Raw genomic sequence first — 27,685 nt, 5'->3', positions numbered from 1 at the left:
CTCATAATTCAAATAATATAGAAACATTTAATGCGTAAAGCAAGTGTCTGCCATCAAACTCCCTGAAGGTAATTGCCATTAACAATTTGAATCCATTTAATCAAAGATACACACACACACACACAGTCACATAAATAGACACATATACATACAGGCAGATATGTGAGAAAATAAATAAATTTATATAGACATAAAAATCTAAGGATAAGCCTTAGTCTCCTAATCTGTATTATATAACTATAAAGAGGAATCCTGACTAACACACAGTGAAGTTTGGGAGCCAAAAGTCCAAAAGTCATGATTGATATCCTCCATTTTCTTACTGCACCAGTTTTAGAAAATGCAGCACCATTTTTCTCTCTGTTTCTCACCATTCCCAGGTCATTCCTGGGCTGTCTGTGAATACAGGACTGTCATCAGACTGTCACAGAAAATTGCTGGCTGGAATGCATGATCTCAATCAATCTTCTGGCTTCAGCTTTTGGGTAGCTGGACCTATAGCCACATGTGCTATCTCCAGTCAATGAGTTGTGTACAGAGTGCTACACTGGGTTGTGGGTAAGGAGTTCATAATGATCATTCTGAGAATGGCTTCATAAAGATTTGAACTATGCTAACTACTCACAAGTTCCTTACTGCCAAGGTCAGACACTGAGCCAACATGGCGATCCACTGATTCTCAAGTTCCTCCATCCAAGTCATGCAAATAATTAGCGCTTTAGAGAACCATCCAGCTAGCAACAACACCCCTCCCCTCAAAAAGAGAGATTCATTTTGTGCCACTAAGTTTTATTTAAAGACCATGCAATCGAATCCCAGCTGGCTTCATTGAAGCAGCAACGTAGGCAATCAGTGACACCAACTGCAATGCTATCGTTTCTATAAACAGTAATGAGTGGAGGGGGTGGGATGGTACTAGAAGCTTATGTATAAACAAGAAAGATCATTTCAGCAAGAGCGATGGTCTTGGCAGATTCACAGTATCTTTCTGATTGGAACCCTAGGAATGCAAATGTCCTGCAACATTTAATGGTTTAGAAGAACTATTCGGACATGGCATTCCTAACAACGTGCAATGAAAATAACATGGCATAAAGATAGCAACTTCATACATTAAGCAGTACAAAGGAAAGCTTCATTGTTTTAAGACAGTCCACGGAAATTGAGAAGACAGATCTGTAAGTGCTCCCTGGGCGTCCCTTTCTAACTCTGATACCAGAGAATAGAACTTGCTTTCTTAGAAAAGCTGATGTATTGTACCAGGCTGTGAATAAATGGATTTATGCTGAAGTGGGGGCAGAAAAGATGTATAACACAGATAACTAGGCAGGATATCTGAATATAAGCAATGCTGGGTAGGCTTGCATTCAGTGGTAGGGTAATTACGTTTGAAAAAAATTACTTTTTTTATATCTGTATGTTACTTTTACACAAACACATTCTTCCAGCAAAATATCCTGAGATATTATTCCTTTCCATTAGAGCCCCCATCTGCCCCATGACAGTACTACCTTTTGAACTTCTAAATGCTTTTCAAGTTCAGGGAGATTAACTTGAATCCCAGGCAGAATTAATTATTCCTTCCTCGCAGTGATTTTACCATAGAATATTAACTCAGCTAACAAGTTGTTAAACTAAAACAAACTGGGGGTCCCTGATATCCCACTTTGGGCATGTATCATATCCTGCCTAGTAGTATATCTCTTGCTTGTGTGTGTGTGTGTGTGTGTGTGTGTGTGTGTGTGTGTGTGTGTATTTTTTTCTCCCTATGGGTTTCTAGTGCCTAACACAGAAACTTGCATACAGGCAGCTCTCAAGGAATGTTGGCTAATGTGAAAAAGGACAACCCTTGAAGTCAGAGACATGTTTCTTTAACCTTCTATCCTCAGATAGAGAAGGCAGAGAGGGTGAGCAACTGTGAATGGCTAGTTGGCATGACTCAAGTATCTTAGGCTTTGGGAAAATGGCTTCCCTCCTGTCTTTTGCTGTACTTAACCTGGAGCCAGGAAAATGGATTGCTGGTCCCTAACATAGATGAGAGCATTCAGCCCAGCCCAATCCCTTCACCATAAAGTAATGCCCTGTTTTTTCCCCATGTACGCTGCTCTCAGTGTATAAGCTGGGAGAAGAAAAACAAGTTTATTTGCATCTTTCCTTCTCTAGCATAACTGCAATAGAGATGAAAGCTGTCACATTATATCTGTTTTTCAGGTAGTGTAATTAGTTCTTTCTTTTCAGGATATGTTTGGGGACATGTAGTTTCTACATCTCAGGGTATGTAGAAAGGAGCACTGGAGTTCTTAAGAGCCTGAAATTAAATTACCAACTTAAAAGAATATTCTCAAACATCACTGGAACTTGATTACTTGATTCTTATTCTGAGGGGAAAGACAAATATCATTTAAGAAACAAGGTGCCTGCAAGACTCCAGACAAATGCTAACTTATGAGAAGGATGACAAAACCTTGTAACTTGGGATGTTGAACTAATTACTCAAAGATTTTCAAAGAAAACCAATACATCTGTTGCTTATATATAACAGATGATGGCGTAGAGAAACTGGAGCCCAGTAATTTACCATTACTTTTTTATTATTATTATTTTTAATTTACACCTGTTAGTTAACATAAAATGCAATGATGATTCCAGTGATTCATCCCCTACCTATAACACCTAGTGCTCATCCCAACAAGTGTCCTCTTTCATGCCCTTGCCTGTTTAGCTCATCCCTTCATGCACAACCCCTCCAGCAACCTTCAGTTTGTTGTCTATACTTAAGAGGACCCTAAGTTTTGTCCCCCTTCCTGCTTTTATATTATTTTTGCTTCCCTTATGTTCATTTGTTTTGTATCTTAAACTCTACATATAAGTGAAGTCTTATATTTGTCTTTCTCTGACTGACTAATTTCATTTGGTATAATACCCTCTAGTTCCATCCACATTGTTGCAAATGGCAAGATTTCATTCTTTTTGATTGCCGAGTAATACTCCAGTGTGTGGGGGTGTGTGTGTGTGGGTGTGTATACACATACCACATCTTCTTTATCCATTCTTCTGTCGATGGACATTGGGCTCTTCCCATACTTTGGCTATTGTTGATAGTGTTGCTATAAACATTGGGGTGCATGTGCCCCTTTGAAACAGCACACTCGTATCGTTTGGATAAATACCTAGTAGTGCAATTACTGGGTCATAGGGTAGTTCTATTTTCAATATTTTGAGGAACCTCCATACCGTTTTCCAGAGTGGCTGCACCAGTTTGCATTCCCACCAGCAGCGCAAAAGAGATCGTCTTTCTCTGCATCCTCGCCACCATCTTTCATTGCCTGAGTTAATTTTAGCCATTCTGACTGGTGTTAAAGTTGTATCTCATTGTGGTTTTGATTTGTATTTCCCTGATGATGAGTGGTGTTGACCATTTTCTTCATGTGTTTGTTAGCCATCTGGATGTCTTCTTTAGAAAAGTGTCTATTCATGTCTTTTGCCCATTTCATCTCTGGATTGTATGTTTTTTGGAGGGTGTTGAGTTTGATGAGTTCTTTATAAATTTTGGGTACTAGCCCTTTATCTGATATGTCATTTGAAAATATATTCTCCCATTCTTTCAGTGGCCTTTTAGTTTTGCTGATTGTTTCCTTCGCTATGCAGAAGGTTTTTATGTTGATGAGGTTCCAGTAGTTTAGTTTTGCTTCTGTTTCCCTTGCCTCTGGAGACATTGAGTAATTAAATCTGTCCTGCCTTACTATATCAATCAGATAGGCCAGATAACAAATGGTCTTTAAAATCAAAGCTACTTTAAAAAAGATTTTAACCTTTCATTTGTGCTAAATGTGCAGCATGGGTCACATAGTGAGGCTCTATTAATTGCAGACATTCAGGGACACAGGGTGATGGAAGCACACACTGCTTCCTTGAACATCATCAGAAGGTCAGAGTCTGAGGTGAGTTCTGCTCTGGCTGTTAGAGCATATCATTTGCTAGTGCAAGTCACATGGCCAGCCTAACTTTATGGGAATAGGGTAATGCTACCGTACAATGTGTTCAAGAGAAAACCCCAAAATATTAAGTGAAAATTGGCAATGCCTACTACCTTTTCACATAGTGGGCATTTGGCAAATTGCTTTTTAAAAGTACTATATGGTAAGTGAACTAACAACAGGCACTAACTTCTTAAATTTTCTGACATTAACACTGAAAACCTCATGTAAAACAACGAAAATCCCTTTGAAAATGAAATCCTTAAGAAAGTGATGGGCATTTTGTATACTGCATAATTCTCATTCATTTTAGCCATGGGAGCAACATTGAAGTAGTGAGGAATTTTAACCTTATGACATAAAAACCAGCTCAAAGAAAGATTTTACAACAAAGATAATTGCCACATATAAATCATCCATTAGTTATTCTTTAATGAAGTTTTCCAAGATTGGTTAAATGAAGGCAGTTACACACTGAAATCACCCATGTTTCAAAAGTAAAATGATGTGAACAACTGAGTACATCGCTTCAAGAGGTAAGTTTTACCATTTGTTTTTGATTAGGTGGATTTCTGAAGATTGAATTCTAATCTAAAATATTTTCAATTTATAAATACATTATTTTCATTTCTCCCAATTTTGGCTGTGACCCACATCCTTGAAGAAAACGTAAAGAGATTAAAGGACCATATACTCACACATAGAGCAGAGAGAAGTTGAAAACAACTGTATAATGCTATCTTTGTAGAGGATCCCTTCCTGAGAAGTGGGCTTAGAACAATGACCACTTTGCAACCAAATTTTTTCTTGGATCACCTGACTGTCTTGTACAGTAGTCAAAGCCTAAATCTGTTAGATATACACCAGCTGATGTAAACTGACTATAAGTGAGCCAATTAATGTAATTTAGATAGTGGTGCTGTACTTGAAAGTAAGGGTGTGGCTAGGTTTTACTTATGTGTGTTCATTAGGATTAATAAATTACTTTTGCCTGGGGTGTTTCAATCCCACACCAAAGCTACTTGACGTGATTGTACAGTTCAGCGTCTGGACATCTGGTAATCCTCCATGCCACCAGGCTGAGCAGTGCCTAACTGACAAGATATCACAGGAGAATTACGACTGTGTACAGAAGGAGGAGAGCCCAATGGCTGCTTTTCTGGACCAGCTGAGGGTGAAAATACAAGCAAAGTGCTGCCCCTCTTTGTTGTATGCGTGTGCACACCCACAGCACATACCCTTATTTTCCTACAATTGTGGGAACACCCACCACCAAAAGTGTTGCTATCCTCTGTCAAGTTGATACCTAAGGCAGTCTTCTTGGCAGTCTGGTTGTTAGGACAGGAATCTTTCTTTCACTGGGTTTTCCTGCCAAAGCAATGAAAAACCTGTACCCTTAACACCCTTCTTTGATAGAATGCTTCTGCTTTTCTCCCAACTAGATCTTGAGAGGAAAGGGAGCAGTCATTCAAGATATTGTTTTAATGTCTACTCTTCAGTGCACTTATGTTTCTTTGTAAAGATCCGAAATCTAGAGAAAAATGAATCTGCTTCCCTCTCCCTTTGACCTAAAAACTTAGCATTTTCCAGGTTAACAGAGGTACCATATACTCTAAGCAGAATTGTTTAGACTTTTAAACTCCTTAATGTTCTTTCAGTAGATAGGCTCCACATACTTAAAAATATATATCATTCATTTTGAGAAATGGAAAAAAAGAAAGACCATAAGATACCAGGAAAAAGCCGTAAGCAACCCACATAACCTTGTCTAAGATTGTTTTCTATTTGCTATCTCATGCTATCTCCATCCTACTGAAGTATAAAGGATTTATAAACTAATATAATGGATACATTGTAGAAGATTAATATTTGATACTGTAAAGGAAAGACAGGAACAATAAAACATTTTCATTATACTAAGAAGCTCCAAAGTTAGTAATGATTATTTTGCATTTGTTTAACTCTCTTTATTTAATGAAACTAAATAAATTATTGAAATGTTTGCAATTTCAAAATTTCAGCAATCCATTAGGAGAATGGATTGAACTTTTGACTTCTTAAAACAAATTATGCCACTTCTTCCCTGTGGCCCTTTACTTCCCTCAGCTACAAAATCATGGGAAAGAAGTAACTGGTGTAAAACTGTGTGCTCCATTCTGACACAGTTCAAAATATTATTATATTTCTTTTTAGGTAAGTTGAGAAAAATTAAAATTGGGCATTCCAGTTCTACTCTTATAAATTTGCTCCATGAAAATGTATCTAATGTCTTTACCTCAATGTATTCACACGCTGGGAATGAAAACATTCCACACAGAACTGCTGTGATGTTGTGCTAATGGTACAAGTCACATGAATGAAATCATGTTAAAATGGAACACAGTAATAATGATATCTAAAATATACTGAGCACATTGTATATGGTAGACTCAAAGTTCTTAGAATAATGCCTGGCATTATAGTAAAAGTTCAACATATCTTTAGCTATTATCAATTTGTTTCATCTTTACCACAACCTATGAGGTAGGTACTATTCCCATAGGAATTAACATTTATGCATAAATTGAGGAACAGCAAGGTCAAGTATGTTATCCAAGATCATAAGTTAAGAAAGGCCACAATCAAACAAAAGCAATGTAGTTCCCGAAACAATCTCTCAGTAGCTCCATATATTATCTCCCTCTCTCTCTGGAAAGGGTATGAAGGAATCTTCATCTTTAGCACTTGTGACTAAACCATTTTACAAAAATTCTGCTGGAGTGATCATCCCCTAAACTAACCAACAACCCCACTAAGTAAAAAAAAAAAAAAAAAAGCATATAAAAAAATAAAGTGCAACAGTTTTCAAGGGCTGCATGTTAAATCTTTTTAAATAAGATATAGGAACCAGGCTAGAGCTACTCTTTCCACTTTTTTCCAGATAAAAATACTGAATTTAAAAGGTTCTTAGTAATTTTATTGAGACTGCTTTATAACTAGGTCTTCTGACTCTAAGTCTCTTATGATTTCACAACAACCTATGCTACCTCATCACATATGTTATCACTTCTAGTTGGATCTGTTACTATTTGAGAGACTGGCTCTGCATGTAAAATAATATGTTACCTATTTTTACACAGAGGTGACACCCCGTCATTATTACACACCGTACTTACTTTAACTTTTTCACATCTAGGAAATATATATCCAAGTTGCAATCTATATATCATTTAATGTAAACAAGGAAAATTGAAATAAGATTACATCTCTATTAGCTTCCTGAAATATGCATTCTCAAAATATGAAATTTCATCATCAAGCATATTAATTTAGAATATAGCATTTGGGTATCATTGAGCATGTATAAATATGGTGGCAAAAAAAGACTGTGAGAATAATCTTAGAAATTGAACAAAAGTAAAAATATAAGATCTCATTGCTGATTGTATTTCAAAAGTGTATATTCTCATATTTCACATATAGTTAAGTTACCCAATTAGTTCTTTTAAAATAGTTTTACTTTTCATTTAGAGTGGTTAGTACCCAACCAGACAGTCAAAATTTGGAGGAGAAAATGAACAAAATCTATATATATCCTAATCTTTCCAAATATAATTTTCATGGCTCCAGAACAGGGTGAAAATAGGTAGGTAACCAAATGAATCAGATCCCCCAGAATAGCATATGAAGTTTTAAACATGAAAGCTATTATAATATTGTTAAGTTGTTGAACATTAAAAGTATGCAATTTATGGATAATACAAATTGTTTCACAGACACTTGCTTAGACATCATAAGGGCACCTTTCCTTTCTCCTCACATCCCACCCCCATTTTGCAAAGAGAAAACCAAAAGACACAAAAACTGGATTAGCACTCAAAAGGTTAATAGACATAATCACATTAAAGGATACTTACACCTTAAAAAGAGAGACAGATGCACAACTCCAAGTGTGGTGAAACAGCATCGCATTTGTATGGCTTCAGCAGAAAAGAATTTCACTCACTTGATTTTAGTTTAGGGTGGGTTTTTTTTTTTTTTCATTTAAAATTTTAATTTCGCAGGTCATTAAAAGGGTCTGATTTTCTTTCTTTCCCTCCCTGGGCCTTTCCTGAGGGACCTAGTTGGTTACACCCAGGGCTAACTGGGACTCTCCTATTTCAGCACCGAGGACAGAAATTGTTTGATCTCCAGGGCGAAGCTACTCTCCGACTAAGGCCAGATGTCTACTTCTCCGAAAAAGGAAGAAGAATAAAAGATACCTGCCTTGCCAGCCACCTGTTTAAAAGTCCCCTCTCCTTTCGAAGGCATCGGCAACTTCTTAAGAGGAGACACTGAGCAACTCCGAGTAGCACACCGCCCTCACAAGTCACAAGGAGAGAGCCGCGAGGAAGTGCGAAAGCAGGTCACTTTATACGCACCCCTCGGAAAGAGACCCGCGTTTTCAGTCCAGGCGCTCAGCGAAGCTCGAGCGTCCTGCAAAGCGCAGATGACTTCAGGGATTGGGAAAAGCACCCCCAAAGACAGAGCCGGCGGCAGGGGCCTTTCTCTGGCCCCACTAGGGAACCGCCTTCCTTCTCGCACTGACAGCGCGGAATAAAGGAAGGGAGCAGGGCGCAGAGGGAGCCGAGGGGGAGGAAGGGGAGGGGTGGGGGGCGTCTGCAGCGTTTTAAGGCCGGGGAAAGAACATTTTCTCACCACTTAGGCTGTTGCTGGACCTCAGGCTCCTTCCACAGAGACACTGCAGCATATGCACTCCTTTCTTCAAAGAAAGCTCAAGAATCTTCATGGAGAGGCGCGCGTGTGGGGTTCGTCGACTCCCCGCCCACCTCCGCTAATTGTCCAACCAAAAGGCGGCCTGTCTTGGGCTGCCGGGTCCGGAGTCCATGGTGCGCGCGTCGCAGGTGCACGGGGAGCCGGGGCGCCGGGCCGGAGCGCGGCGGGCGCCGCTCCGCTGGGGGCAGCCCCGGGGTGGGGGGGGGGGACGCGCGGCGCGGCCACACCCCAGGAAGCTCGACCCTGACACTTTGGGACTTCCCGAAGGCAGCTGCTGGGCTGCGGGAGGGGAGGGGAGTGGACGGGCCCCGCGGGGGACGTCACCGCGGCTCGGGCTCGGCACCCCTTCCAGGGGCCGGCGCCCGGGGGGCCAAGGACGGGGCCCCGCGCCGGCCCTGGCCTTGCAGGTCCGGCGGTGAGCCTGGGGCGCCCACCCGCCTCAGGACCCCCGCTGTGCTGGGCTGCGGGCCCGGCCGAGCTGGCCCGGAAGGCAGCGCTCCGGCGGGCTGCGCTCCTGCCCAGGGTGACTCCAGCGTGGGAATCCGGCGGAAGGGAAGCGCCCGCAGGAAGGGCTGGACCCTGGAGGCTGCGGGAGCGTCAGAAGCGACTCCAGGGAACTGGGGAGGTGGGGGAGGGGGCGCGGGGAGGCGGGGATGTGGCATAAAGAAAGCTCCTGGGTGCGAGCCGTGAGAGCCAAAGTGTGCCTAGGCGCAGCGCGGAGGTGGGGGTCTGGATACCTGGGTTTTCGCTCTGTGACCTTGGGTGAGTCACATACCACCCTGGGCGCAGAGCGGGGAAGAGGGTGTGGAAGAGAGAAGTGACAACTTCACGGTTGTCTCCTTGGCTTCCAGTCTCCTGAAAAAGCTCAGGCACAGGTGCAGTGGGGAGGAGGTGCTGCGGGGGGCGAGGGGAGTGAGTGGAGTGGGTAGAGGGAGGCCAGAAGGAAGAGAAGGCCACGGGTGCGGACAGAGAGGCAGACGAGGCGGGAAATTTGAAAACAACAGCACTTCGCTTTGGTGAGATATTCGGGTAGGTTGTTTCTGCCAACTGACCCCAAAGATGACCAGTGAGTTTCCCTGTGGGTCTACAGGTCTCGAGTTTTCTTTTTCATCAGCCACCCTTTTGGCTTTGTTTGTTTATTCGCAGAGCCCATCAATGCCCCTTTGGGAGTCTTGTGAGTGAAGCGTGCAAAGAAATGCTGGCTACTGGACAAGACTCCACCCAACCTGGAATCTCAGGCAAGAAGAGACCTTAAAGGACACACCAATACAGCGAGCAGTTAAAAGCACAGGTGCTGAAGACAAGCGCCTAAGTTCAAATTCCTACTCTAGCCGTGTGACCTTGAACAAACTCCTTAACCTCTCTGTGCCTCAGTTTCCTTAACAATAAGAGAGTTAATAATAGCATCTACCTTATATAGCTTATAGATAATAATAGCATCTACCTTATTTAAAATTTAAAAAAAAACTTGATGTAAAGTAAGTGTCATGATAGTGTTAGCAATTATTATTATGTAGCCTCTCACCTGTAGTGTTTTTGGTGACTTTCACTTTCCAAGGAACACCAGTGTCCATACCAATATTAGCATCTCTGCTGAAAGGTTCAGGTAATAGAGAACGACCAGCTCCCCAGATAGTTCATTGTGCAAAACCTGTTAGAAGATTTACCCTGACATCGAACCAAAAACTTACTTCATTTTCTCTCCATCCATTGTACCAAGACCACTGGCTGGTTACCTCTTCTCTGCAAAGGAGTCAGAATGGTTTTTATCATCCTTTCTTCTTTCCTTTCTCTAGGCTAAACCTGATTCACTGTTCTTGTGATGTACCCTAAAGGTTGAAGCTTAAGGCTGAAGTCCCCTGGAGAAATACTCATTCAAAAGTCTCTTCCTTTTTCCTCTCAAAGATGATGGACGAAAGCCAGGACATCTGGAGGGCCTTCTGAGCTAATAGCCACTGCTGGCTCCGCGTTCTCTAAACTCCTTTCAAAACTGAGCTCTAGGCAAGGTCATTTGGGGTGGTTCCAAGAGTCAAGAGGATACATCCAGGCCTTCCTTCTAGTTGCGTCTTAGCTGGATTATTCAGTGGAATCACCAAAGCTATGTGGCTCCAAGGTCCTTGAAGATCTTGCTAAAGCCCCAGCACTGTTATTACTGGGGCGGTTCTAAGGCCCCAGGCAACCTGGACCATGGCCTTTGTCTTTCCAGTCTCTTCGGGAATTAGTGAGAAACTTGGCTCATCTGGGGATTCTGCCCATAGAAATTCCCCATGGAGGGAGAGGCAATTAGCAAAAGGAAAACATCTAAAAATATCCCTTCATGCTGCAAGCAGAGGCAGAGAGTTTTCCGGTAGAGCTCTCCTGCTCTGGAGCCCAATGTCTAGAGCCGTTTCTTTATTTTGAGGGAAATGCTATTCCTTGAAATGTAGTAAGGGTTTAGCATAAGCCTCAAGGAACTTGAGCAGAATGAGCAGGTCCGTGTGTGATTTTAAAACGCACCTGACCTCTGGAGCACCAATTCCCATATTTATAATGAGCCTCTCTCCTTTCCAGGCAAGGCTGTTGCAAGGATTCAGGGAAGGGAACGGTGAAAGTGCTTTGGATATGCTGTCATCTTTGCAAGAAGAGGCTCTATCACCAAATGTCCTGGGTTCTAGGTTCTCCTTAATGGTCACACATAGTGGCTTTTGTATTTAAGGATACAAAGAGTTTACCTGTGAATTTTCCCTCTCCTCAAGAGAATTGCAAACTCTTAGAAGGCAAGGCAGGAAAGCCAATTCTGTTACAACTAAATATTCAAAGGGCCTGATGCCGTCTTGTTTAAGTGCCAGTGATTCTTATGGTTAAGTGTATTCATCACAAAGAAAATGGATCCTGACAGTACTTGAAAAAAACAAACTGGGGATCACATTTATAAGTTTTTTGTTGTTGTTATCGAACTCTCAGATGAGTTCGGATTAAGCCAAAGAGAGCACATAACATTTTAATGCAAAATATTTCCCTATTATATATTACGGACTTTTGATCAAAGTAAGTACAAAATGGAATGGATTACTAGAGCTTTATTACTTAGACTTAGTTTTTTAAATTATTTTTTAAAATGTTTATTTATTTTTTTGAAAGAGAGAGAGAGAGAGACAGAGTGTGAGCAGGGGAGGGGCAGAGAGAGAGGGAGACACAGAATCTAAAGCAGGTTCCAGGCTCTGAGCTATCAGCACAGAGCCCAAAGTGGCGCTTGAGCCTGTGAACTGTGAGATCATGACCTGAGCCAAAGTCAGCTGCTCAACTGACTGAGCCATCCAGGTGCCCCTTCTTAGACTTAGTTTTTAAAAATAATAGTCTTCTCCTTATCTAGACTTTGATGTATGTGCTTGTTAAAGCAACTCCTAAGGTGACATCAGGTTCAAGTTAGGCATGTAGATTTAATTTTCCTAAAGTATCTTGGGCAGTACTTAAGGAGAACTGATTTCTGCATGTACCATAACATCTAAAAACAGAACAAAACAGAAATAAACAAAGAGGAGTGGCCATGAACACAATGGATGGTAGGAAAGTGGCACATTTTAGTTTAAGCAAAACTTCCACATTTTCTGCTATGTATTATTACGTAAACCAAAATCAAATTTTTACTTGCAATCATATTTTTTAAATTTTAAATTCAAGATATACTACTACATAATGACCACATTTTAAATTATGTTATCTGCTTCTAATTAAGATTTTTAAAGTTAGGCACTCACTCTATTTTCTTATTGACTTTGGGCCAGCTCTGGCAAGTGACTCACTAGTGTGGTTTCAAAATGAAACAGTTTATCACTTTCTGAGAAGGATTGGAAAATCTGGTACATAATGATAGGTGAACTTGTTTAAATTCTTAGTATCTAATTTTTTCCTTTGTTTATTTACTCATTGTAAGAATTCATATTTGTTATGAGGGATTTCTGAGATTTTTAAGTGGTCATTTATCTGAGATATTTTCTGTTCATATGAAATAAGAATCTATTGACTCTTGGCATCAGCTGTGCAATTAATCAATATATTTATCAGCTTGGAAGCCTGTATTGAGTCAGCAATCACATATTCAGAATTTTGCCAGGCCCCCAAAGTTTTAATGAGTATATTAATGGCAAAATGTCTATTGAATGGAAACCAACTTTATTTTCACAGAGAACCGAAGCCAACGCAGAAACTGAAAGATAAAGACCAGTATGATAGCTAGCATAGTATTTTCATTCTACGTTACATGTACAGTCCACTGACTGCCAGGGTAAAAACAAGGCCTGTATCTCATGTCTTAGAAATACCTTCAAATGCAATTTTGATAGGCAATAACCACAGACTAAATGTTTGCATTTCCCCAATTCATATTTTGAAATCCTAACCCATAAGAAATTGGGAAGTAGAGCCTTTGGGAGGCTTTAAATTCATGAATAAGATTAGTGCCCTTATAAAAATGCCCTAGGGAACTCCCTCTCCCATTTCGCCATGTGAGGACACAGTGAGAACACAGACACCTATGAGTTAGGATGTGGGTCCTCACCAGACAACAGATATGCTGGTGGCCTTGATCTTGGAATTCCCAGCCTCCAGAACACTGTGAGGAATAAATGTTTGTCATTTAAGCCACCCAGTATATAGTATTTTCTTGGTAGAATCAACCTTATTAGATAATGTGGGAAAAACAGTCAGTAGCAGCTAGCTTACTTTATTAATGACATACATGGTCCAAATAACGTTTAACTACAGTAAAACCTTGGATCACAAGTAACTTGTTCTTCAAGTGTCCCACAAGATAAGCAAACATTTATAATAAACTTTAACTTGATAAATGAACGAGGCTTTGTTATACAAATAGTACATGAGGACGAACATCACGCGATCACAACTGAGCCAATCATTCTTGAAAGTAGCTTTGATATAGGAGTGCTTTGGATTACAAGCATGTTTCTGGAACAAATAAAGCTTACAATCTAGGGTTTTACTGTATTTTTAAAAGATGACATACATTGGGATTTTATTTTTGTTATCTTCTTCTTCTTTTTTATTTGTTGTTGTTCTTCTCCGAAATTTAATTTTGAAATAAATCTAGACTTTTGGAAAAGTTGCAAAATAATAGAGTTCATGTGTTCTAATGTTCTTTTTCACCCAACTTCTTCTAATGTTAATAACTCACATAACCAGTGTACAAGTATCACAGCTAGAAAATTCACACTGGTATCATGTTATGAACTAAACTACAAACTTTTCTGAAATTTCACTAGTTTCCCCCCACCCCACCCCATCCTTCACAATCCAACTAAGATCCACCTTGCATTTAGTTGTGTCTTCTTAGTCTCCTTCCTTTTATGACAATCTTTCAGACTCTTGATTTTCAGGATTTGACACTTAATAGTTAATATTAGTCAAATATTTTGTAGAATTTCTTTCAGTTTGGGTTTGTCTGATATTTCTTTATGATTAGTATAAGATTATTCATTTTGGCAAGAAGGCCACATGAGCTATGTTCTTTCCTTCTCAATCCATCATTATCAGGGGCTACATGATATCTACTGGCGATACAATATGGATCACTTGGTTAAGGTAGTGTCTGCGAAGTCTCTATGCTATAAAGTTACTTTTTAAATTTTTTATAGTTGATAAATCTCTTGAGAAGAAACTTTGAGGCCATGTTCATATCCCATTTCTCCTCAGACTTCCACCCACTGATTTAAGCATCCATTGGTGGATCTTGCTTGTAGCAATTATCTTTGTGCTGTTTTCCTAACAATGACTTTGTACTTTCCTCATTCCTTCTATACAAATGGGAATCCTTCTGTAAGAGCTGTACCTTCTCCTCTTTTTATTTACTTACTGGATTATTTATTTATATCAGTATGGCCTCATGGATATTAATTCTATGGGTCATAATTCAATACTATCCTTATTTTATGGCTCAAATTGTCCAGCTTTAGCTATTGGGAGGTCCTTCTGGTTGGCTCCTACATCTTTTATTGAGCAATTCTTTAATTTTCTGGCACCACAAGATGTTCCCGGTTTATCTTTTATTTTTCCTGTCCCCGTTCTGGAATCAACTAATTCTCTAATGAGCTCTCATTCTTTTTATTGGAGAATAGTATTTAGGAACCAAAATCCAGGTGCTAAGTGTGCTCATTGTTACTGGGGTGTTCATTGCTCCTAGGCTCTCTTGGTGGAGAGAGTTAGGAAATATATGTATATACAAACTCATACACCATATTTGTTGAAATATCTGTTTCTCTCTATAAATGGGTAGAGATATCTATATCATGCATCTACATGTAGATATATAATAGGTTGATAATCTACAGATAGGTACAGAGATAGAGACAGGACAGAAACAGAGATAGAGATAGCAATCATTAAACCTATGATTCCAACCAAATACAAGTTTTGTTTTACTCTTTACTCTTTCCTTATTTGCAACTTCTTTATCTGACAGTGAAAACCCTTTTATTATTTATAATATATTTACTTATTTATTCAATTCTAGAATATATTTAGTTACAGAATTCCTAATATTCCTGTGAGAAATGGATTCATCACTATAGTACTGCATTTATGCACAGTTGTTTTTATCTTTAGCCTTCCAATATCCAGTCAAAGCATGATTTCCAAAAGTGACCAACCAATAGGTTGGTTATTTTCTTCACCATCATTTTCAGTATGGGTTAGTCAATCATTTGTTATTCAGTTAGTTTCATTTGTTATAGCTTGTGTTCTATGCTCGATGATTTTAGTTATTTAATTAAAATTAACTTTAATTATTTCTTCCTCATTTGAGTATGTAAAACACTGGTATGGTTCTAAGAGTCACAAATTTACAAAAAATGTACGCTCCAATAAGTGTCCCTCTCTTACCCCTCCTGTCCTGTTCTCATTTCCCTTTCTTTCCACTCCTTTCCCACCATTCCCTATAGGTAACTGGCCCTTTAATTTCTGGTTTATCTTTCCATGCTTCTTTTGCACAACTGAGCAGATACTTTCATATATAGTGAACTTTAAGTTAGTGTCAGTATGTTGCTATTATAAATAATACTGCAAGAAACACTTGCTTATTTTCACATTTTCAGTGGGTAGATTCTTGCAATAATGTGATTCTTTTCTTTGTTGTTTTGTTTTACTTAAATTCCATTTAGTCAATATACAGTGTAATACTATTAGTTCCAGGTATATAAATTAGTGATTCCATACTTACATATGTCACCCCGTGCTCATCACAACAAGGGCACTCCTTAATCCCCATCACCCATTTAACCTATCCTCCCTACTGGTAACCATCAGTTTATCCTCTATAGTTAAAAGTCTGTTTCTCAGTTTTCCTCTCGTTTTTCTCCCCATGACCAACCATTTATCTGCAACAATGTGATTCTTAGAAATGGGAATGCTGAGTCAAAAAGTAAGTGTATACATACTTTTGTTAGGTATTGACAAGTTTCCTTCGAAAGTCTTGCATGAATTTGGATTCCCATCAGCAATATATGATAGTGCCTATTTCCCCACAGACTCACCAACAGAATGTATTAACCTCCTTTTTCATTTTTGTCAGTTTGTTTGCTTAATTTGCATGTCTCTAATTATAAGGATGTTTGAACATTACTTTCATCTGAGAACTTATAATTTTGCAAGAAATTGCCTGTTCCTGTTATTTTCTACTGGAAAAAAAAAAAAACACTTTTAAGAGACCAATATTTTACCACCAGGGAGGGCACTGAAATAAAACAAATTATATTAAATTAATTTTTTTAAATGTTGAGGTAGGAGTTCAAAACAAGGTCATTGCAATTGGGAAAATAGTGTACAGTTTTCAAATAGCTTTTTAACCCACACACTTATCCATCCACCCTCCCCACAAATATTTAGAAATTAAAATTAACTCCTTGCTCTAAAAAAGCTAGTAACGGAAGATATATATATATATATATCTTTATATATCTTTATCTATCTTATATATATATATATATATATAAACTACAAGTGTAACATTGCTTTGCAGTACTGCTAGTACTACAGAGTTCAGTAAAGTTACAAAGAAGGGATAATTCATTCTGTCTTTTGAGGGTAAGAAGTAAGCAGTTAGAAAAAGCTTCATATAGATTAAAAAACTTGAGTTGAAGGGAAGAAGATAACTCTCATTGAAATATACAATGTCCAAAGCTTGATAAACACTGTTTCTTTACTTTCTAGCCACATTTAATAGGTACTGCCTCCACTAAAGAACAAACTCTGCTTGGAAAAGAACAGCGCCCAGAATTCAGACTCTATTTACCTCCACCTCTGACCTAGTTCCATCATATCACTATTAGTTACAGGGCCTTTATCATACATACATCTTATCTTAACAGGCAATGAATGATATTACTTTTGCAGTACTTTTCTGATAAAACCTGCTGATATCTGGTTGATAATTATGACTTCCAGGCATTATTCTCCAACCTTCCCACCTCCAGACCCAATCTTCAAAATAAAGAATGCTTCAAGATTTGCTGCTACAATCAGGCATTTTTTCCATTCTCTTCTAATAGTTCTTACAATGAGTTGTTTTGAATAAATGCAGAGTGTGTCATCTAGAAGAAAACCTTAAAGGTGAGCAATCTGAGTCACAGAGAAGGAAACTATTTCTACTTTATCATAGCCAAGTATAAGTTATTTATTGTGCGAATTTTGAAATTAGTCAATCCAAGGTAGTTAATACTGGAAAATTTCAAGGAAGTACCATTTTCTTCTTAATCAAAACTCATTACTGAAATGGGGCACAATTCTAAATAGGTATTCCCACTCCCATCACCTGAACACATCTCTAACTCTAAAAATGCCACACATTCTTTCAGATGTACCACAAATGCTAGAACGCTCTCTCCGGGAAACTTTTTTCTGAACATTATAGTTCCTTTAATATAAAACTTACTTTATTTGGCCTCCACATATATATCTTCTCCAAGAGATTATGAGCCCCTTTATCTACAAATTTAGGTTATTTATAACTTTCATTTTTAATGTCTTAAGTACCTAGAACATGTAATAAATAACTGATTTACTAAATATTGATGGAATGAAATTAAATTACATTTACAAATTAAATATTAATGCCTATTAAATATATGAAGTGAAATAAAATGGGGACTGTTTTTGTAGATTTTTCATTTGGGAAAACTCTACATTAAATTAAATTTTTAAAATGTACATTAAAATAAATTTTTAAAATTTTTAAAATTCCTCCCTAAGGAATGTGGTGAAAACCTCAAGACAAGGGAAGGCAATCTTGCTATGTGTACATGCATGACGTTCCTCATGATTCTGTAACATAGAGTGCCCATTCAGACTGTATGTTACCATATATCAGAGACAAAGGAGCAAAAGTTATACAAAAGGCAACCCCCTGTTCTGCTCAGGACTCAGCCTTTTAGGTCTTAGCCCACTGAGCCTGTGCTAACATAAATAAGGCTGCTTCATGGAAAGAAAAGCCTTGATGTCCCTACTCTCTGTGTGTGACTCACTGCTACATTTCGTGGGGGCTCATCCGGGATGCAGAGATGGTGTTTCACCTCCCTTGTCACTGGGGCATAAACTTTGGGGCACCTGGAGAGGGGACCTAGCCTGGTGCCAGAAGACTGTTTGATCCATAGGATCCTAACCCCTCCTGGTGGGCTGGGGTGGGGGCCCTGGATGCACAAAGGAACCTGGTGAGGCCCAGGAAGCAGCTCACAGAGCCACCTGTCAGACTGGTAAGAACCCAGGTTTGTTTTGGTAGACCTGCCCCTAAGAGGAAGAAGGGGAGCCCGATCACCTCCCAGATTTGTCTGAGTAGTCCCATAAGGAATGAAACCACAACTCCAGGGCACTGGGCACTGTGCAGTGGTTTGGAGTCACTGTGTGACTGTGTGTGAATGAGATGGACAGCAGAAAGTTTCTGACCTGACCAATGGGCTGAAGCGAGTATTGAATCCCAGTCTGTGGTTCCCTGGCAACCTCATATGGCACAGGGTGGTGTCAGACCTCCTCAGGAGTCTGATTCAGGTCAGGGCTTAATACTGAAACTGCTAACGCTAAGAGGTGCCTAAAATATCTACAAGAGGAGATTGGCCAGAAACAAATGAAGCAAGTATGTGTCCTCTCCAAATTAATCCCTCCCTTTCCCCTTTTTCCTCCTTTTGAATGAAAGTTGTTTGTTAGGGAAAGGAAATGGGTAGAAAGCAGAGTAAACCAACTCCCCTAGAGTGTATGTTGAGGAATTTCAAAAGGGGATATTCAGGAGATTATGGTATGAAATTAACTCCCAGAAAGCTCCAGACATTCTGTGATTGTGATTGATTGGCCAACATTCAGGGTGGTCTGGCCCTCTGAGGACTCACTTGATAAGGAACTAGTTGGACGAGCATTCAGGGTGGAGGATCCAGGCTACCCTGACCAATTCCTGACTGTTGGCAAGACCTGGTCCTATCCCGGCTGCCTTGGCTAAAAGTCTGTATTGAAGAGACTGTAAAGTTATAATGGCTCATGTCATGGCTTCCTCCAAATGCCAGCCAAAAACTGAAAAACCCATACTGTTGGGAGAGCCTGAGGGGCTCCCACTGCCATATGCCCCACTGTACCCCTCACTGCCACCTGCACTCCAGCCACCCTGGTTGCTGACATCTCACTGGAGCCGGTCCTTTGTTCCAAAGCCTCACCACCTTTAGCACCAGTGGCCTCTCCAGCCCGGACCACCATTCCTAACCTCACACACCCCTCCTAGAAGACAATTAGAATATCAGGCCAGTGGAGACTGTCCCTCCTTCCACAAGGGGGAGAGCAAGAACCTCTGTTATGGGAGCAAGTACAGCAAAGGGCCTTTGAAGAGATCAAATGGGCCCTCACCAACGCACCTGGTCTGGGGCTCCCAGACACGTGCAAGTGCTTCTTCTTGTATGTGCATTAACATATTGGCATCATGGTAGGAGTCTTAACCCAGATGTTGGGGTCATGGCATCTCCCAGTGGAATATCTCTCCAAGCAGCTTGACTCTGTTGCCCAAGGCTGGTCCCCCTGCCTGTAGGCACCTGTAGCCATGACCCTCCTAGTATCTGAGGCTGATGAGTTAACTATAAGACAGTCCAAGTGCAAAATTCAGAATTGACATTAATGGAGTACAAGGAACAATGCTGGCTAACCAATGCCCAGATGATCAGACATCAGGGAATGCTACGTGAGAACCCGTGCATTCACCTGGAAGTAGTGAGGACCCTAAACCCTGCAACCCTTCTGCCTGCCGGTAGATCATCACTGCATTGAAGTCATGGGTGAGGTGTTCTCCAGCTGACTAGACTTAAGGCAACAGCCCCTCAAGAACCCCAACACTGAGTATTTCACCAACAGTAGCAGTTTGTCAAAGAGGGAGAATGCCTTGCAGGGTACTCCGTGGTGACCCTGAATTCTATCACTGAGGCCAAACCCCTGCCAAAGGGGACTTCAGCACAGAAGGCAGGGCTCATTGCGCTAAGCTGAACCCTACAACGGGTGGCAGGGATACATGTTAGTATATACACAGACTCTAGGTATGCCTTTACCACTCTCCACATACACGGGACTTTATATAAAGAGAAGGAGCTAATAAACTCAGGAGGAAAAGACATAAAGTATGGTAAGGAAATCCTTGAACTCTTAGATGCTGTGTGGGCCCCTAAAAGAGTGGAAGTCATACATTGAAGACACCACAGCTGCATGGGGAAACCTTAAGGCAGACAGAGAAGCAAAGCTTGCAGCCTCCAAAGGAACCACAGAATCAGCACCTTTAACTTCTTCACTGTTCCCTAGTTCACTGGCAGAATGGGACCCTAATTACTCACAACATGAGATTACCTGGTTTAAGACTGAAAATGGAAGCCACCTCCCAGGTGGATGATGGAAATTTGAAGACAGCAAAGTAGCAATTCCTAAGGCCATGGCTCCAGCTTTTGTCAAGCAGTTCCATCAAGAAACCCAGATCGATTGGACAGCTCTCGAGACTATGTTGAGCCGACATTTCTACATCTCTCGACTCTCCAGCATCAACCGAGCTGTATGTGAGCAATGTGAAATGTGTGCCCAGAATCACCCATGTCAGGGACCCAAGGCTGCCCCTGGGGTGCAGAGTGTCAGAGGAGTTCCATTTGAAAATATGATCATGGACTTCACTGGCCACCCCTGGGTGCAAGGTTGTAAATACCTGTTGGTTTTTGTGTACACTTTCCTCAGGCTGGGTGGAAGCCTACTTTATTTGCAAAGAAAAAGGCATATGAAGGGGCCAGACTTCTTCCAAAAGAAATCATTCCTTGATTTGGGATCCCTATCACTATGGGATCAGATAACAGGCAATCATTTGTGGCTGAGGTGGTATGGCTGGTGGCAAAGGGGTTAAAGATCACCTGGAAGTTACACAAGTCATACCGACCCCAGAGCTCTGGGGGGGGTGGGACAAATGAACCGAACCCTGAAGCTGCAATTAAGTAAATTATGTCAAGAAACCCACCTACCCTGGGACCAGATATTGCCAATCGCCTTGTTAAGAATCAGGTATAGCCCCCACTAAGCAGATGGGGTTCTCCCCTTCTGAAATCTGTTATGGGCATCCTCCCCCCATTATCGAGGGCATAAGGGGGATCTAAACGATATAGGGAACCTAACCCTAAGGCAACAGATGTGGGCCCTTGGCTCTACCCTAACCTCTTTACACCACTAGGTTAGGGAGCGATTACCTGTGAGTCTGACCACAGACTCTACCCATTTGAACCAGGAGATGCTGTATGGGTGAAGGAGTGGAATGTCCAACCCCTAAAACCTCTCTGGAGGGGCCCGTTCACTGTCATTTTGTCTACCCCTACTCCAGTAAAGGTGGCCAAGGTGGGTCCCTGGATTCACCATAGCAGAGTGAAGTTGGCATTTCGAAACTGGGAGTGCCTGATTCATGCAAGCTGACCATACAGAAGAAGCAATCTGTGACTCCAGAGGCTCTGGGAGACTGCAGCCCTGCTTTAGTCACTCCGGAAGCTGACTAATCTACGTACAGCAGAAGCTTGAGGAATCGACAGTCCAGCGGAACAAATAGACTGTCCTTATTTTCTATATCTGTTTCCTTACTGTGATGCACTCTTACCCCCTTGTTTCTCACTGTCATTGTGATTCTTGCTTTACTTTCCCCACAGGATTGGCAGAGGCTGCCCTGGCTGACTGGAAATATGGTGAGAGGTTTCTGTTAGCACTCACCTTCTCTTTGTGGATAAGATGCTTCATTGATACTGGTTGCTTCTAATCTGGACCCCTTTTGTAGACATAGATTCCTTATCATGTGACCCATGTATTCACATAACCAGGTCAGGACAGGGAGTCACTTGGACCTTACTATGTCATACCCAATTCTCATGCCAAGGAGAAGTCCTAGGAACCTGCAGACACAGTAAGACCACCTACTCTATCTGCAAACAGAGGGTTCAACTGCTTTGACCCACAGTAGTCCCACAGTGAAGATTATTTAGAAGCCCGATCCTACCAAGAGAAGAGGGCCTTGGTCAGCTGGACACAAATTACTAATCCCAAATGCCTGATGACAATGCTGTTTGACATATGTGCAGTTATAACGTATCAGCCCAGAAGCATCTGTCATATGAAAAAAGCAGGTACTTGTCATAGAGGGCCCAAGAACTCTTGATACACCATGAGGAGGCTTAGATTGGGTGTGGGGATACTGACTCAATGACAGATACATGTGTGAGGAGAACAGTTTATGTGCCTATACACCTGAGTTTCTATGTCCCAGCTGGAGCTGTGTTTCATGGGCTACTTGGAAAAAAGAAAGTACAATAGCACTGCTTCAGAAGGGGACTGCTACATCAGTCAGAGGCCTGCAGCCCTGTTCATTTTACCATCATTCACCCTGGGAATTCCAAATGGCAAGGGGGCACCTGAATTGAAATCTGGATCCATGGGCAAGGCAGAGACCCAGGGACTGTGCTATATTTCAAGAGAGTCACTACCATCCATCCAACCACGTCCCATCAAGTCTTCCACTCCTTCTACAAAGAAATAAGAAGTTGCCCCCCGATCTCCCATTTAAGTCACAGCAAGGAAATTGTTTCTAGCCCTAACACAGACTATAGCCCAGACTCTGAAGATCTCTTCTTGCTGTGTATGCAGAGGAACCAACATGGGGGATCAATGTCCATGGGAGGCTAGAGAATTAGATCCCTGCAAACCTTATTATGGGACAGAATGCCCCAGTCCTACTACCAGGGCTTGGCTCTTCACAACCTTAATTATTGGGAAAAACCGCCTAACCTGATGGGGAAGAAATCTCACCATCTCTTTTGGAAGCTTAACATGCCAGGCCAAAGATTGTATAACTCAACTGCCCAGAAAACCCAATGGTAGGGGTCCCCAGATCACCTTGAGCCAGATCTCCACCCCCTGTCTAATGTTTTTCAACTCTGAGAGGTCTGGGACAACGTCAATGCAGCCATGAATGGCGGGCCCCACGTGGACTATACTAGATATATAGAAGGACAGCCTATAACAGTACTTCACTCAGGCTAGTCAGGGTTATGTGTGCTGGGAACTAATTGTCCATCGTTCTTCCTGCTCCCACTTGCCAGAGGGAAACATTTGGGAATGCGTGTGTATGGGGACAGGGAGAGTCAAAGGAAATGATGTGCCCTACAAATTGCCAATTGGAAAGATGATGAATGACCTCCCAAGCATATAATCCAACATTATGGCCCTGCCACCTGGGCAGAAGATGGGTCTTGGGGCTACTGCCCTTCCATTGACATGTTAAACCACATAATCAGACTGCAAGAAGGTGTCGGAATTATAACCGATTAAACTGCCAGAGCTCTTAACTTACTAGCCAAGCCACAAACCAAAATGTGCAATACTATCCATCAAAATAGCTTGGCCTTAGATTACTTGCCTGCTTCTGAGGGAGGAGTTTGTGGAAAGTTTTAACCTGAGCAACCGCTGCCTACAGATAGATGATGATGGAAAAATCCTAGAGGAGATCACAGATCGAATGAGAAAGGTTGCTCATGTCCCTGTCCAGACCTGGAAAGGTTTAGACCCTGAGGAGTTATTTGGAGGATGTTTTTCAAATCTCAGGGGATTCAAAACCCTCATAGGTATTATCCTCTTGATTTTGGGAGCCTGCTTAATCCTACTTTGCCTAGCTGCCATGGTTATAGTCTGTCTCCAGCCTCACTGAGGCAACGGTTGAAAGGAAAATGGCCACACATGTGATGATGTTATAGAAATATAAACCTCTAAACCAAGATGATGTTCTTTGACCCAAAATAGGGGCTCCAAACATCAAAGGGGGGAATGTGGTAGAGCCCCTTCTTAAGGAATGTGGTAAAAACCTCAAGACAAGGGAAGGCAACCTGGCTATCTGAGCGTGTGCAACATCCCTCACGACTCTGTAACATAGACCATCCATTCGGACTATGTGTTACCACATGTGGGAGACAAAGGAGCTGTACAAAAGGCAGCCCCTCGCTGTGCTCAGGGCTCAGTCTTTTTGGGTCTTAGCCCACTGAACCTGTGCTGGCACAAATAAAGCTGTTTCATGTAAAGAAAAGCCACGGTGTCCCAACTCTCTGTGTGTGACTGGCAGCTACACAAAAGCAATCATTTATTATGTTAAATTATTTTATAACTTATCTCCTACATCTATAAAAATAACTAGGAACCATTTTTGTTTGAGGAAAGAATCTAAGAAAATTTGATTTTTAGAAGAGAAATTTTGAAGATTTTGCTTCATGAAAACTGGATAAGGAGTATGGAGTTGCTTGGGGGACTGATGAAAAATGATCTGGAATTGGTGACCATGGTTACATAGCCTTGTGGATATACAAAACCATGAATTATACACCTTAAAAGGGTGAATTTTATGACGTCTGAATTATATCTCAATTCAATTTTTAAAAATTCTATAATAAAAACTATTGGGTCTCAGCAAGAGGGTGTACAACCATAAAATTGATTTAAGTAATGATTTCTTTTTTCTCTTTCTACTTTAGTTGCCTTTCCTATATGGATGGAAAGCCATTCTGTGTCCTAAATATTAAAACTGTCAAACTCTTAGCTGACTTCATAGGAAACATCTGGGGCTTCAGAGCTCTACATTCCTGACTTCAAATCCCAGGGTTACCAGTTACCAGCTGTGTGTGCTCACAGACAAATTTCTTAACTTCTTTGAGTTTCATTTTTTTCATTTGCAAAATGATGCTACTGACCTGCCTTGAAGAATTGTTGTAGCAAAAAATATGGGGGCGAGGGGGTGGGAAGGGAAAGAAATGCTTAATGCAGAGGTTACCTCTTACAGACTCCCCACAAATAATATTTTGTATTTTTTTTTTTGGATTGAAGTATAGTTGACTGACAATATTATCTTAGTTTCAGGTGTACAACATAGTGATTGCACAATTATATACACTAGAAAATTCTCATAAAATAGTCACCCTCTGACATCACACATTATTACGATATTATAGACTGTACTCTCTAAGCTGTACTTTTCATCCTCATAACTTATTTGTTGTAGAACTGGAAGTTTGTACCTCTTAATCCCCTTCAACAATTTCTTGTCTCTTTTTTCCCAAGATCTGTGGTCTGCTTAGCAAGGACCAGGATGTTTTTAAAAGAGAACCTTCTTTTAAAAAAAAAAATCAGGACATAGTATAAGTCACAAAATGGCCATCCCTGTACTTTAAAATTTATAATCTGTAAATGCAGATGGAAATATCATTCTTAAAGGTGGACTCTAAAACTTTAAGGTTATTAAGAACGTTTGGAATTCTTATATTTGGAAAAGAAAGGATATGAAGCTAAAATTTGGAAAATCCATCCCTCTTCCATTTTCTAACACATGCCGGATGCCGTCACTGACACCTCGAGCTGAGGAATATAAGTAGCTTTTGCTTAGGAGGAGGTGTTAACATGATGCCCACTTGTTTGAAGAGTGTTTTTTGTTTGTTTGTACTTTGTTTTTAATCCAAGTAAATTACCTGTGACACTCGGCATTAGGACAGCATTCTTGACCAGCAAGCACCAAGATCATGCCTTAGCCATTTTATCAAAGAGACCAACATAGGAGGTAAAAAGAAAACAGAGTGCACTAGGATCTCAATTAAAATTACTTGAATTTAAAAATAAATTTAGGGGTGCCTGAGTGGCTCAATCAGTTGAGCGTCTGACTTGGCCTCAGGCCATGACCACACACTTAGTGGGTTCGAGCCCCGCATCGGGCTCTGTGCTGACAGCTCAGAGCCTGGAACCTGCTTCAAATTCTCTGTCTCCCTCTCTCTCTGCCCCTCCTCCACTCATGCTTTCTCTCACTCTCTCTAAAAAAATAAATAAACATTAAAAAAAATAAAATAATAAAATTAAAATAAATTTAATTAATTGATTTAAAAAATAAATACACTTGAGGGGAAAGACTGAAATCGCATACACAAAAATACAACGGTGGCTATTTCTTGGTGACTGTTTTGGTGGTGATCAGCGGTCGAGGGGAGGCAGGGGTACACAGCTGCTCAGAGCACGAATGCCAATGGCCGCGCTGGACCGCCAGGGCTTCACCTCTGCTCTCCCACTTGTTGGCATCACCGTTTGTGAACGTCACTTAACTCCCCCACCATCAGCTTCGATTTATATGGAATGGGAACAATAATGACCACAGGGTGAGGCCTAACTGAGATAGTGTACATAAAGCATGAGGTACAGAGCCTGTGGAACGCAAAGCATGCAATAGATGTTATCATCAATTTCTGTTCCTGAACTTTTGTATTTTTGAATTTTCTACAATTAACATTGAATACAGTAAAAAAATTTTTTGTTTACTTTTGAGAGAGAGAGAGAGAGAATGTGAGCAGAGGAGGGGCAGAGAGAGAGGGAGACACAGAATCTGAAGTAGGCACCAGGTCCTGAGCTGTTGGCACAGAGCCAGATGCGGGGCTTGAACTCACCAAACATGAATCATGACCTGAGCAGAGGTAGGACGCTTAATCGACTGAGACATCCAGGTGCCCCAATGTTAAATACATTTAAAAGCAGAAATAAATATTATTTGTTTCTAAAAATATCAATATTTTTTAAGGGTCACCTGGGTGGCTCAGTCGATTAACTGTCTGACTTCTGCTCAGGTCATGATTCACTGTTCCTGAGTTCGAGCTCCTCCCTGGGCTCTGTGCTGACAGCTCAAGGCCTGGAGCCTGCTCTGGATTCTGTGTCTCCCTCTCTCTCTGCCCCTTCCCTGCTCACGTTCTCTCTCTCTCTCTCTCTCCCCCAAAAATAAAGCATTAAAAAAAGATGTTTTAATATTTTAGATTTGCTTATATTTCATTTATATTATATATAAATATATTATAAAATAAATATATTTTATTTATATTTAAGATTTGTTTATACTTTAACAATACTGGCTTTTAAAAAACCCGGGAATGTCACATCTTCAGACTATATATAACTCTTTTAAAAAAAATTTTTTTTTAATGTTTTTATTTATTTCTAGGAGAGAGAGAGACAGTGTGAGCAGGGGAGGGTCAGAGAGAGAGGGAATCACAGACTGAAACAGGCTCCAGGCTCTGAGCTGGCTGTCAGCACAGAGCCCGACGCGGGGCTCGAACCCACGAACCGCGAGATCATGACCTAAGAGAAAGTCGGACGCTTAACCGACTAAGCCACACAGGCGCCCCTGTATATAACTCCTGAGGTTATAGTATCAAAAACTTCTTGCTCCATGGCCCTAAGGCAGGTACTTCATCCTTGAATTCCAGTGAGAGCCCCAAAACGTTAAACATGCTATTATGATGCACAGTTCTTCTGAAGTCAAATAGAGATGTTCAGGAAAAGCATAAGCTATGAATTGGATGGAATTTTCTGATCCTCTGTACAGACTTCTAGGGATTGAAATGCCACATCTAGGAAGTAGATTTAGT

The 27,685-nt window shown here is 40.9% G+C and overlaps 1 protein-coding gene across 2 annotated transcripts in view; it reads right to left on the bottom strand.

Annotated features, from left to right (window-relative positions):
* The window catches only part of FGF12 (fibroblast growth factor 12), a 573,044-nt gene that overhangs the window by 371,211 nt on the left and 174,148 nt on the right, over positions 1-27,685 (bottom strand). The window contains exon 1 of one of the 2 annotated variants that reach the window (XM_039221706.1): positions 8,655-8,766. The exons of the other annotated variant lie outside the window; for it this stretch is intronic. Within the exon in view, the coding sequence (XP_039077637.1) occupies positions 8,655-8,745 (91 nt within the window). The 5' untranslated portion in view covers positions 8,746-8,766. Of the gene's footprint in view, positions 1-8,654; positions 8,767-27,685 lie in introns of those variants that run through there. 2 annotated transcript variants of the gene reach the window in all.

This window comes from Hyaena hyaena, unplaced genomic scaffold (genome assembly GCF_003009895.1).
Source record: "Hyaena hyaena isolate Hyena2069 unplaced genomic scaffold, ASM300989v1 scaffold_999, whole genome shotgun sequence".
NCBI lineage: Eukaryota > Metazoa > Chordata > Mammalia > Carnivora > Hyaenidae > Hyaena > Hyaena hyaena.
This window is presented reverse-complemented; position numbering and strand designations above follow the sequence as displayed.